The sequence below is a fragment of the Rutilus rutilus genome (assembly GCF_951802725.1).
Source record: "Rutilus rutilus genome assembly, chromosome: 1".
NCBI classification, from domain to species: Eukaryota; Metazoa; Chordata; class Actinopteri; order Cypriniformes; family Leuciscidae; genus Rutilus; species Rutilus rutilus.
Genome location: NC_140209.1, coordinates 19,796,466 through 19,810,575, shown reverse-complemented (window position 1 = coordinate 19,810,575; position 14,110 = coordinate 19,796,466). Strand labels below are relative to the sequence as shown.

Genomic DNA, 14,110 nt, shown 5'->3' with positions numbered 1-14,110 from the left:
AACCACTCGACTCTCTGTCGCACAGTAAAGAGATTGCCATGTGGACAGGAGGAGAAGCTTGCGGGCAATCAGGGGGACGTGGAGGCAAAATGACAAAATAATTAATCAGAATACTTAGCAAAAGTTGCTCCTGCTCCTAGCTCATGGACACCTCCTACTCACACTCTCCGTCTCTGCAAGATTCGGAAGGGAATGATTCAAATTTCTCTTGGCACAGCTACTAGAAGACAGACGGGTTGCTCATGTCACATCTACGTCGTCAAGCTCAGTTTGAGTCTGCGCAGTACGCTCGACCATCAGGAAGTGAGAGCTTCTAATTGACTTCACTTTTCTGTTTCTGTTTGTTTATTTATATAGCACTATTAAAACACAACCAGGGTTGAACCAAAATGCTTTACATACAGATTCCAATAAGGAATAAAAATAACGACATACCTAGACCAGTCAATAAATAACATATAGAATGTCACATCTACTCATTATAGGCTAACGACATCAGATGCGATTTACACAAATGCTTAAAAATCAACAGCGATTTTGCAGACGTGATAGATAGCGGCAGCTCATTCCACTGTCTCGGCCTTGTTACCGCAAACGCCCGATCACCCTTATGAAGGCGTTTTGTTCTAGGCACTATCAGTAATTCCTGATTCTCTGAGCGTAGTGTTCACTTTTCTCCATTGAAACCTATGGGGTCGCTGTATCCAGTTTATATACTGTGGTGCCAACGCCTACAACAACCACGCCTGACGAGGAGTTCGAAATCTACACTCCTGACAATTTGAAAAACAAGTGAAAAAGTGTGGCGCTACTTTGGGTTACCAAAGAAACAGGGGAAAATCATGAGTAAGGACAAAGTTTTTAATAAATAAAAAAAACAGTCGTGACAGTGTGTTTTTCTTCTGAAAACATCATTGCCTGCCTATTGACATTGACTGATACACTGCCCTCTGGTGGACAGAACATTTACAACTTAAGTCTGATACCAATATAGGTCTTACTGAAGGCATTTTAATGGTCAAAATATTATTAATAAATATTTGAATATTAATATTAATATACACACGAACTTTGAATAAGTTTTTTTGGCAAAAGTCAAAGCCCTATTTCAGACACATGGATTCAAGGCCTGGAAAGTCATTGAAAACAAATACAGGTCAATAAAAGTGCTTGAATTAAATTTGAAATACATTTTTGTTTAGTAGAAAGCGCATATAGGATTTTTTTTTTAAATTGCACCAGTCAAAGACAGAATGAAACAGCGCTAATGATTGTGGTATAAGGTAGCTGGAAAAAAAAACTTGGTGCGGAGCCCTGCATGAACCTATGACGCAGAGCTAATTATCAGGCCAAATGCCAGGGAAGTGTCAAATGATTGATTTTTGGCTCAGTATTGATCCATATAAGAACTGGTTACTGAAAGTCCCAGCAGATGTATATTTAGTCAAATTGGACGCCATGGGGGAGTCGGCACTGAAAAGTCAAGCAAAATGCGGAGGACATCAACAGACAATGAAGAGTCAAGCAAACGGTAAATATAATCTCATACAGTTGTATATGTTGTATTTAACTATAGTGAAAAAAAAAAATATATATATTAATTTTAAGAATGACTATATTAGTTAGTTTAGTGAGTAAATGTCCATTAGGAGTCTGGATACAATGAAATGCTAGCCGGATAGCTAGACTCAGGGGCTTAGCAAAAATTGTAAGATGTCCCCCTTACTACTAGAATATTTGTTTTGGGATTTTTAAATCATTATTGCTAACAGTGTTCGAGTGTTTTCCGTTGCAGTACTCCCCTTGATTTTGTACTGAGCGGAGTTGGACATTTGAGCTGTCAAGTCACTTTATTTATATAGCGCTTTTTGCAATACAGATTGCATCAAAGCAGCTTCACAGTGATAACATGAAAATAATACAACAAAGTTTGTTTCTAGAAGAAAATTGCGTCATCATCCACCTTAAGTGAGGCAAATCAATACTAGTGTTGAATATTAAATGTCCCCAACAAAGCAAGCCAAAAGCCAAGGCAACAGTGGCAAGGCACCAAAACTCCATCAGTGACAGAATGGAGAAAAAAACCTTGGGAGAACCGAGGCTCAGTTGGGGGCCAGTTCTCCTCTGGCCAATGAGCGAACAGTGTATAATTATGATCCAGGCAGCATTACAGGTCAGAAGTCAGATTGGTCGTGTCGATGAGGCCTTCACAGGGCTGATGAGGCTGGCACTTCAGGGATGCATCATGGATGGGTCCAGGTGCAGGTCCACCATCTGATCTGGATACTTGGCTGGATATTAATTGGCTGTGGTGTGTGGTGACTCCCTTATTTTGTTGCGATTCAGAAGAGATCGTAACAAATGGGGGCTCATAAGAGGAAAGTTGATTAATATTTGGTATGGTGTCGATTCGATTGAGGTAAAATATTGAGCTTTCGGTATGCGCGTTGTTTTGAGACACGTACATAGATATTGTGTTTAAACTGACTCATGAGTTCAAAAGTAGTCATCATTAAAAGTAAGTGCATTTTTCTTTTTTACAGGGGATACATTGTTCATTTTCTCCTGAGTAGGAATTAGCACAGCTTTGCATTGATTTGTTATTTTGCCTTTTTTATTTTTGTGCAGGCTTTTGGGTGAAGTACACCGCCGTGGTTTCTGATTGGTTGAATAATTTTTTCACCTGTTTTGTTCCGAAAGGGAAATAAATGCACTTGCTTTTTGTTTAAAAGTGTAATTTTTTTTGAGAACAGAATGTCATCTATAGAAGAATTTATTAAAAATCCTTCAGAGGAATTATTAAATTCTTTTGTATAACAACAATTATGGGAACTTGTAGATCATTTTAAAATCAGTGAGGTAGACGAGAAAATACGGAAAAAGGAACTGCGTTCTGTTGTGAAAAATTAGTTATGTGAAAATAGCCTTATAGTAGCTTCTCCACAGAGAAAACACGACATTGATGTAAAAGGTTCTTTAGATATTTTCTCCGGGTTATCTTTCGAGGAAAGAAAAGAGATTTTACAAATGCAGCAGCTTCACGCTAAAGAGTTGATTAAAGAAACTAAACATTATGAATTTGAGATTGAAAGAATAAGAAACGAGAATGTGCTCAGACAATGTGAGTGATTTCGAACAAAAAAAATAAAATAGAGGCTAATAAGTCCATTCGAGATCATGAGCTGCAAGTGGAGCGGTTGAGATTGGTGAAGGAAGGGAAAATGATGCCAGATGTTGGGGAGAGTGGTTTAAGTTTATCTGGAGGGTTTGACTTGGCCAGTAATTTAAGGCTGCTTCCCAAATTTAATGAACATGACCCTGATGTTTTTTTTTCTTTGTTCGAAACTATGTCCGAAGAAAGAAGTTGGCCGAGGTCTATCCGAATTGTCATGCTTCAAATGGTGATCACGGGCAAGGCACAGGAGGCATATGCAGCGCTCACAATGGAGGACAGAAAGGATTATGACAAGGTAAAAATAGCTATGTTGAAGGACTGCGAACTGGTTCCTGAAGCCTATCGCCAGCGATTTCGAAGCTGGAGAAAAGGTAATGGTCAAACTCACTCTGAGGTGGTAAGGGATCTGGTTTCTTTTTTTGATCATTGGTGTGTTGCGTCCGCTGTTGATGACTTTGAAAAGCTGCGTGATTTGGTCATTTTAGAACAATTTAAAAATGTTGTGCCTGATTACATTGCTACATACATAAATGAAAAGAAGCCAAAAGACACAATGGAAGCTGCAGTTTTAGCAGATGATTATGTATTAACACATAGAAAGGTATACAGAGAAGACAGATCAGGTCAACAGAGTGGTAACTTTAATGAAAACAGAGCTGGAGCAAAGAAATTTGAACAAACATATCCTTCAAAGTCAGAGAATAGTGGTCGGGTGAAGTCTGACAGAGACTTAATGTGTAATTACTGTTTTAATCTGGGACATTGGAAAAACAAGTGCCCAGTTTTAGCTGCTAAGTGGAAGTCTGGAAAAAAGAAATCACAAATTAATTATGTTAATCCTGTGTTAGTGACTGACGTTACTGAAACTACCAATGACCTTGATCATGGTACTTCCATAGAGGTGGGAGATTTGGAGTATGTGACTCCAAATTAGCAGCCATGAAGAACTTTGTACCGTTTATTACGGAAGGTTGTGTGTCTTTGCCAAACTTTGAGAGTAAAATACCAGTTAAATTTTTGAGAGATAAAGGCTCATCAGAATCTTTTATTCTTGAATCTGTTCTGCCCTTTTCTGAGTTATCAAGTGAAGGGAGAAGTGTTCCGATTAGAGGAATTGGATTAAACATTCTTTCTGTCCCTCTGCATAGAGTACACTTGACTTCCGACCTGATCTGTGGAGAAGTATCTTTGGGAGTTTGTCCATTTTTGCCAGTGGATGGGGTTACTGTCATCTTGGGTAACAATTTGGCTGGAGGTAGAGTCTGGCGAGAGGTGATCCCACCTCCTGAGGTAGTGCCTATTCCAGTCACTGAGAACTCCGATATTTTACATAAAAAATTTCCTTAAGTATTCACAGCTTGTGTTGTGACTCGTGCAAGGAGTCGTGAGATGTCATTTGAGAAACAAGAAGTGTCAAAATATGTTGTGCCTGGTTTGTCCACCCTTTCACCTATTTCTCATAGGGAGTTGGTAGATGCGCAGCAGGAAGACCCTGAGTTGCAGAAGTTGTTTGACTGTTATTTCGCCTCAGGAGGTAAGAAGTGCTGTTAGTGGATGTTTTATCCAAGATGAGATGCTTCTAAGGAAGTACGTTCCCTGTAAAAAGGATTTACTGGAGGAGTGTATAATTCAAGTGGTGGTGCTGAAACAATTTCTAGACGTAGTATTATAACATGTACATGGTGAGGTTGCTGGACATTTAGGAGTAAAAAAGAACTATGACCGAATTTTACAACAATTTTATTGGCCCCGTTTGAAAAAAGACATTTCGTCTTTCATCAGAACGTGTCACACTTGCCAGGTAACTGGGAAACCAGATCAGCTGTTGAAACCAGTGCCTTTGAGTCCCATAGCTGTTACAAGCAAACCGTTTGAGCACTTAATAATTGATTGCGTGGGACCACTGCCTCCATCTAAATCAGGGAGTGCATATCTGTTGACCATGATGTGCCAGGCAACTCGCTATCCCGCAGCCATGCCATCCAGAATTACCACCAAAGCAGTTGTGAAAGCTTTAACTCAGTTCATATCTATTTTCGGTATACCTAAAATTATTCAAAGTGATAACGGTACTAATTTTACGTCTCGTATGTTTGCTGAGGTTTTGAAGGTGCTTAAAGTGAAACACAATCAGTCGAGCGTATATCATCCTCAAAGTCAGGGTGCGATTGAACGGTTTCACCAGACTTTGAAGTCACTTTTGCGCGCTTACTGTGTGGAGTTAAACCGTGACTGGGAGGAGGGTTTATCCTGGCTGTTACTTGCTGCTAGGGAAGTACAGCAAGAGAGTTTGGGATTTAGCCCAAATGATTTAGTTTTCGGTCATCGTGTACGTGGACCTCTTTCTGTTTTGCGTGAGGGACTAGGTGAGGAGGATCCTCCGCAAAATTTGGTAGAGTATGGTTTTTGTAGAAGTTTGTTTTTGCCTGGATTGAGTGCACAGAAAAATCTTGCTGTTGTGCAAGAGAAGATGAAGAATCACTTTGATAAGCATGCTGAAGGTCGTGTTTTTACACCAGGTGATCAGGTGTCAATTTTGTTACCGTCTTCTGGGTCTCCTTTTTGTGCTAAGTTTACTGGGCCATACACTGTTCTTCGGAAACTGTCTGACGAAAATTATCAGGTTGCAACTCCAGATAGGTGAAAAATCTAAGCAGTGTTTCCATGTAAATTTGCTTTAAATTTTCCCTTATCATTCTCGAAATTCTGAAGTTCAACCTACTAAATCAGTTGCTCCTGTTGTCACTGCTTCTTTTGAGTCTTATCAACCTTTTGTTGAGGGAGGAGAAGATATGGTTAAGGAGGATATATTTGTTCCTGAAGATTGTGTTTTGCTAGCTATATTAAAGAATTCAGAGACTCTTCAGAATTTAGATGCTCTGTTTTCACATTTGACAGAGGTTCAAAATGAAGACCTAACCCAGTTGTTAAGGGAGTTTCCTGGCTTGTTTTCAGATGTACCCACTCATACTCATCTGATACAGCATGATGTTGATGTGGGAGATGCGCAACCTATTCATCAACGTTTTTATAGGGCTCCAATCAGTAAGCGAAAAGCATTGGAATCTGAAATTCAGTATATGCTTGTTAGTGAGGAAAGCAGATTCAACTTATAGATTTTGTACTGACTATCGCAAGCTAAACGCCATCACTAAGCCTGATGTTTTTCCACTTCCTCTAATGGAAGATTGTATAGATCAGGTGGGTACAGCTAATTTTGTGAGCAAGCTAGATCTTCTTAAGGGGTATTGGCAAGTGCCGTTAACTCCTAGAGCCAGAGAAGTAACCTCCTTTATTACATCGTCTGGATTATACTTGTACTCTGTTATGAGTTTTGGGTTACGAAATGCACCTGCCACCTTCCAGAGATTGATAAACCGAGTGGTATTTGGGCTGGAAGGGTGTGCAGTGTATTTGGATGATGTTATTGTTTTCAGTGAGACCTGGGAACAACATTTAGTTCGCCTGCGAGCTCTTTTAACTGGGTTGACTGAGGCATGTCTTACAGTTAACTTGGCCAAGTGTGAGTTACTGTAAGATATTTGTGGAAAGAGGTTGGCCAAGGTAAAGTGCGTCCAGTTCAGACCAAAGTTCTTGCCATTCAGCAGTTTCCTTCTCCGTCTACCAAGAAAGAACTCATGCGTTTTTTGGGGATGGTCAGTTATTACCGGGGTTTCTGTTCAAATTTTCAACCGTAGTTTTTAAGAACTTAAGAACTTTGTTCTTTGACAGAGAAAATTGACAGAGAGATTTTGAAAATGTTAAATTATTATTGACCACTGCTCCTGTTCTAGCTGCCCCCGAGGCTGGATATGCCATTTAAACTACAGGTGGATGCCAACCAGGTTGGTGCTGGAGCTGTCTTATTACAGACAGGGGAGAATGGTTTGGACTATCCCGTAAGTTTCTTTTTTTTCTAAGTTTAACACTTATCAGAAAAATTACTCTGTGATCGAGAAAGAGGCTTTATCGTTAATTTGGGCACTTCAGTTCTTTGATGTGTATGTGGGGGGAGGAATGCCCGTAGAGGTGTTTTCTGATCATAATCCTCTAACATTTTTGCATTCTTTACAGTCGCCGAGTCAGCGCTTAATGCGTTGAATTCTCTTTTTATGGCCCTACAATCTAATTGTTAGACACATTAAACTTTAATAAAGGATTGGATAAAGTAGTGGCAGATGCGTTGTCCCGTGTTCCTGATCTGATCAGTTAAGTGCAATGGTTGTATGGTTGTTTCTGTTTTAAAAAAAAACCTGGGTATAATCTTTGATTCCTCCCTTTCCTTTCTTCCTCACATCTCCTCGCTCACTAAATCTGCCTTCTTCCACCTTCGCAATATTTCACACTTACGTCCATTTCTTACCATCAGTGATGCTGAGACCCTAGTTCATGCTTTCATCAGTTCGCGGCTTGACTACTGCAATTCTCTTTTCTATGGCCTACCAAATTCATCATTAAATAAAATTCAATATATCCAGAACTCTGCCGCCAGAGTCCTCACTTACACTAAGAAATCTTCCCACATTACTCCCATCTTACGCAGTCTGCATTGGTTACCCAAACGCTATCGCATTCAGTACAAGATACTCCTTATTACATTCAAAGCACTCCATGCTCTTGCCCCAAACTATATCTCTGACCTCATCCATACGTACACACCTGTCCGCACACTTAGATCATCCGATACCGGTCTGTTGACAATCCCACGGCACAAACTATCATCATTTGGGCTTTTTGCACCGCTGCGCCAACTCTCTGGAATTCAATTCCACAACAAATCCGCAATCTCTCATCACTACAAGACTTCAAAACCCACATTAAAACACATCTTTTTGTCACTTGTTTCCCTAACCCCTGAATGTTCTGATTCTATATGTACTATACCTCTACTATGTTATCATTTACAGTTTATATGTATCGTCTCTATGTCATGTTTCTATGTTATGTGTATTTGTAATTATTGTAAAGCGACCTTGAGTCCTCAGAAGGGCGCTATATAAAATAAACATATTATTATTATTATTATTATTATTCTGTGCTCTCTTGTCACCTTAATTTGCTTTCAGGATCAAGATTGCTGGTGGCAAGGTGGGGCAGTGTAGGAGAATGGAAAGAATTGTGAAAATCATGGTTGTACTGTAATCAGAGGTGGTATAACAATGTGTATAGAAATCAGATATTTGAGTTTATGGTGCTGGGTTTTTAGTTTTTTGATCCGATTTGTAACGGATCTCTTTTAAAGGGGTGTGTGTGACCGTTCCAGTGAGTAACTCGTTATTTCTGAGTTGCAGATGATTGGCTGAAGGGAGTGGTTGTACACCTGAATGTAATCACAACGCTCTATAAAAGAGATGGGAGCGTGGGGCTGAGTGGTGCAGAGATTGGGGCTGTTTTTGCTTGCTCTGTATCTTGGGTCTCATGTCAAGAGGCTTTCGGAGAACTCATGAGATGTGAGGGATACGGGAGATCACCGCCACCTTTTGTTTCATCTCCTTTGGGATAGTGGTTGTTCTTGGAGGCTTCATGGACTGAGAATGGTTGGACTGTTGGCTTTCATAAATGCTACACCTTTGCACATATCTGCTGACACACTGATTACCACACTGTAAAAAATGTTACTGCTATTTACTTAAAAAAATTATGGTAACAATATTACACATACTATTTTTGAGTAGTTAAGCTTGATTTCGTTCATGGAAATCTACCTGAATAAATCATGTAAAATGCCCTAATTTATTTAGACATAATGAATTAATTTTTTTTAGTGAAACGTGCTTTATTTTAAGTATTTTTTATTCTCAAAATTGTGTGAAGTCAAGTGAATGGATATGACCTGTTTATATTTAACTATGAGATATATTGTTTTATATTTAGACTGTATGCTGCTAGGACAGCACAGAATCAAACATGTTACTGCACTATCATTAGCAGAGTTATTGCTACATGTATAAAACAACATGCTTCAGAATATTTAAAAATGTAGTTATTCACAACCTAACCATAAGCCCTACTCTTCTGCACAATGGTAACGATCAAAACTTTAACATAATAGAAACTCTTTCAAATGTGAAACATACCTGAACATTAAACATTAACAGATGTTTCCCTTTACTCGAAAACACATGAAATAACACTTTATTTCAAGATTTACTCTCCATTTCCAGCCATGTGCAAAGCATGCTGGGAACAAACAATGGTGTCTCTAAATAAAACCGCATAAATGAGCTAATTCTCTTAAAATAAATAGGTAGCCCCTTTTCCTTAATTTTATGAGGTTTATCAGTTCCTCAATTCAAGCCTTAAAATTGTGTATGTTTCCTTAAAAATTTTTGGAAAATGCATCTCTTGGTGTTATTAGTGAAATGTTCTCAATATTTTCAACAAAAACTGAGCCACAATTTTATTAATAAAATATACATAATATTTTTAATGATCACCTAATTTTTTTTAATGAAAATTACAAGACTCATGATTCATTTTTTACAGTGCATTTATACTGATCTTTAATGTTGTTCTGTCTCATACTGAAATAAATTCACTTATTAACTGGCTGTGGTGTGTGGTGACTCCCTTATTTTGTTGCGATTCAGAAGAGATTGTAACATTATGTATAGGCAAGCAGACAAAATATGAATGTAATGCACACTTTGAGTTCATATTCTGCATACTTGCATATAAGGTGTGTACTGAATTTGTTCTTAAATAACTGTCTTAAATGTATTAAAGTCACGCTAATCGTTTTCTTTAACTGTTTTCTACAAGAGGAAAACGTATGTATCCACGTATATCATTATATATGATATTTTTAGTATCTTGAACTCTCCCACACTCAGATAAATGACACAGTGGGCATATAGCGCCCTCAGGCGACTGTTGATAATACTGGATAAATACCTTCCCTGCAGGTTTTTTTTTTCTTCTTCTTTTTGCCAATTACCTCATTTATATCATTTCACTCATTTGCTAAATTTATTTATAATATTATCTCTATATTTTAATGTTTTTAATAAATCAAGTAATGATTCATAAAAAGGAAAACTAAAACTTAAATACTTTAGTAAAAGTATGGATACACTGTAAAACCCAACAAGTTAAGCTACCTCATTTCATTTGAGGACACCGATTACCTCAATTCAATTAAGTTTATAAAAACAATAGTTATGAGAACTTATTTTAATCGAGTCCACTAAAACAAGGATATTTCTTAATACACAATTAAACTTTACACTGCATTCAAATATCTAATATACCTGAAACTTCAATGTATTGAGTAAAAACAGTGAATTTACAAACTTTAAGTGAACTTTTGAGCGCCTGCAGTTACTGCTAGCTCACAACATCACACACAAAGTCAAATTCTATACGTTGAGCTAACTCATTACATTTGAGGACACCGATTACCTTAATTCATTTAATTTTAGAAACTAAAAGAAGATTGCAGTCAAGAAGTTAAGTGATTAATTGACTAATCGAGCGATGATTGAGCATTAGTGATGAACATCTGCAGTTAACAAGCAGAATCACAGAAGGAAAGAGAAACACAAGAACTACAACCACTACTGTCTGAGAGAAATAGTTGCGGAGATCTTCACATATTTAATGTCTTCTATCTTCAGTTGATTTCATGTAAAGCTGTGTCTGAAGTCAGCTGTAGTTCTTGTGTTTCTCTTTCCTTCAGTGATTCTGCTTGTTAACAGCAGGTGTTCATCACTAATACTCGGTTCATCACTTCATTTTACAATTATCATGCTGGGATCTAGAAATGTTCTATAACTCAATCAGTTTGAGTTCCGTTTTAGTCATTGTGTCCACATAATTAATTCATCTTCTCCTTTGTGTGAATCTTCAGGTGTTTCTTCAGGACTGATGCTCAATGAAACTGTTTACCGCACTGATCACAGTTAAATGGTCTTTCTTCAGAATGAGAAGCAGAAGTGATTTCAGAGCGAAAGCCTGAGCCGCTTCTTCCCAGTGTGAACTCTCGTGAATCTTCAGCCTTGATTTACATGTGAAGCGTTTTTTACACTGAGGGCAGGAGACAGATTTTCCGGCTTCTGTTTTCCCTTTCTTGTTCACGTCTATCAGGACGAAACATTAAAGAAACATTAAATCAAGTGAGATTTCAAATGAGAGACAAATGTGAAATGAAAAGAGAAGCTCTAAGTCAAGATCACTGATGAGTTCAATAGTCATTTTAATCCCATCATATCTGGTCATCAACTGCTGTCCACGATTATGATCTACTTTAATATCATGAAAATAATTTGTGTTATAAATCATTAGTTTGGTCATGAAACTCTATATGGCACATGCTTGACATGTAATCTGTAAGCAATCACATAATTTCCAAAACCTTTCTAACATTAACAGAAGAAGAATCTGGAAGCTTCTTGTCTCTGTATTCTTGATAAGCACCAGAGCAAATACAAAAACATGAACTGCTGTTAGAAAACATGAAAATACTGTTTGACGCTTTATCTTCACCATAATAAGCAGTGTCAGAAGAGATTTTCTTGCTCAGCACATAAAGATGAACTACTCACCGTGATCTCAGGCTGTGGTGATGTGGTTTCTCCACTGTATGGATCTTCATGTGTGTGGCTTCTCTCCAGTGTGGATCCTCTCATGTCTTTTCAGAGTTGCTGACATAATGAATCTCTTGTCACAGTGTGAACACTTGTAAGGTTTTTCTCCAGTGTGGATCATCTCATGTGATTTCAGATGTGCTGACTGACTGAATCTCTTGTCACAGTGTGAACACTTGTAAGGTTTTTCTCCAGTGTGGATCCTCTCATGTGTTTTCAGAGATGATGACTGACTGAATCTCTTGTCGCAGTGTGAACACTTGTAAGGTTTTTCTCCAGTGTGGATCCTCTGGTGCTGTTTTAAACATATCTCTGTAGTAAAAGTCTTCTCACACTCCAAGCACATGTACACTCTCACTCTCTCGCTGTCATGAGTTTTCTGATGTCTTTGTAAAGATTTCAGCAGTGAAAAACTCTTTCCACACACAGAACATATATGTGGCTTCTCCTTCATATGAACTGTCAGGTGTGTCTTCAGGTTTGATGCTACAAGAAATGTTTTGCCACATTGATCACATGTGAATGGCTTCTCTCCGGTGTGGATCCTCATGTGATGCTCAAGACTTTGTTTGTATGGGAAACTCTTCCCACATTGAACACATGTAAACGGCTTCTCTCCAGTGTGAACTCTCATGTGACTCTTAAGTTTATGTTTGGTTGTGAAACTCTTTCCACACTGAGTGCAGGTGAAAGATTTATAGGCTCTTATTTTCTTTAAAAATGTCTTTTTAGTCTTTGAGCGAATCAAAAGTTTTTCTCCAGGTTTGACATCATGTTTCTCCTCCACTTCACTCAGTTCTTCACTCTCCTCCTTCACTTCACTCAGTTCTTCACTCTCCTCCTCTACTTCACTCAGTTCTTCACTCTCCTCCTTCACTTCACTCAGTTCTTCACTCTCCTCCTTCACTTCACTCAGTTCTTCACTCTCCTCCTTCACTTTCATCAGGTCTGAAATGAAAGAAGAAAAAAAGTGTAATTGCATTTTCAGTACATCAAAATTCAAAGAGAGAAATATGATTATAAGGTGAAAGGACATAAACTGAGACCTAAAATATTCCCATCATTTTGATGAGTTTTTATAAATTAATTATGCATGTCCCTGAAAATCTCCATGAATGAGGAACATAGATCTTCCAATTATTACTGTTAAAACATTATAGGCACAAATCCCATGTTTCTGTCAAGAGAACTATTACAAATATTTGATCAATGACAGACTTATCTAATGTAATAAACACAATAAACATATACAACAGTGCCATAACTTTTTCAATTCAAGAACTGTTTTTCTTTTTGAGCTGAACTGTTGTTTATTATAACAGATGATGTCATAAACAGCAGGAGATTTAAAGGTGCTCTAAGACGTTCAAAGTATCGTCAAACAAAATGAAGGCTGGCTCGACCCTCTCTCCTCCTCATCCCGTCCCCTCCCCCTCCCTTCCGTGCTTCCTGAAACAGGCCTTTCCGATGTAAATTCGGGACTTTGGGCGTTCCTTCTCCTTTTCCCTCTTCTATGCTATTTGTTCATCGGAACGTCATCTCTTTGGTCGTTGTCGGCCATATCAAAATTCAAGAGACTATAATTCTAACGTTAGTCGTTGTCTAGGTAGGATATCTCTCCTCTAGCTAACTTCTTCATGCTTCTCTCTCCTCCATTCCCCACCCTTCATGTGCACGCGCACTAGCCCCCCAACCCCCCACGCCAAATCATTCTTGTCGGTTATTGGCTGGAACACTGTTTGTTTTGTTTCATGGTCCAGGCTGGCCCAGTTTGTTTTTGTTGCTGTTTGTGGAGCCTGGGCTGTCTACAGAGACCGCATTTTTTTTACAGTGTGTTCAGGAGACAGGCAGCTAGCGGATAGTGAGGAGATGTTTGCTGTATGTGACAAAAAATGTTTCAGCCTAAAAAACATGTGACATCACTTAGAGTACCTTTAATAGGCTATATTCAAAATAATGCACAGATCTATTTTGAAATGAACAATGTTTTGTACTGTATGTTTAATCCCGGTTTAAAGACATAACTGACTAAGTTTACATTAATTGTGCATCATGAAAGCATTTTGAAATGCAAGAACATTTAACCGCTTACACAGAGATGATCACTCTTCACAAAGAGTACGTTAGCATTTGAAATCGAAAACAGCCTTCTGTCATTGAGTTTCATATTTTTAATATATAATCCCACTGCATTCCCAACGACATAAATTATGCCTTTATAGAGCATTTTTAAGGAAAATACCATCAGAGGAGAACACACACTGCAAGCACATCATCAAGCAAAGTGTGTTTCTCACAGTGCATATCCTGTGCAATGAAGCCCGTGATTCAACCTTTCTGAACTTTATGA

General features: G+C 38.2%; 1 protein-coding gene across 2 annotated transcripts in view; it reads right to left on the bottom strand.

The window, feature by feature from the left end:
* Positions 1 to 10,307: 10,307 nt before the first annotated feature.
* LOC311292320 (uncharacterized protein) overlaps positions 10,308 to 14,110 on the bottom strand; it is a 66,297-nt gene continuing 62,494 nt past the window's right edge. For both annotated transcript variants that reach the window (XM_084411967.1, XM_084411966.1), the window contains exons 3-4: positions 11,719 to 12,708; positions 10,308 to 11,253 (exon numbers count right to left, since the gene is read on the bottom strand). In XM_084411967.1, the coding sequence (XP_084268093.1) occupies positions 11,765 to 12,708 (944 nt within the window). In that variant the 3' untranslated portion in view covers positions 10,308 to 11,253; positions 11,719 to 11,764. The remainder of the gene's footprint in view (positions 11,254 to 11,718; positions 12,709 to 14,110) is intronic.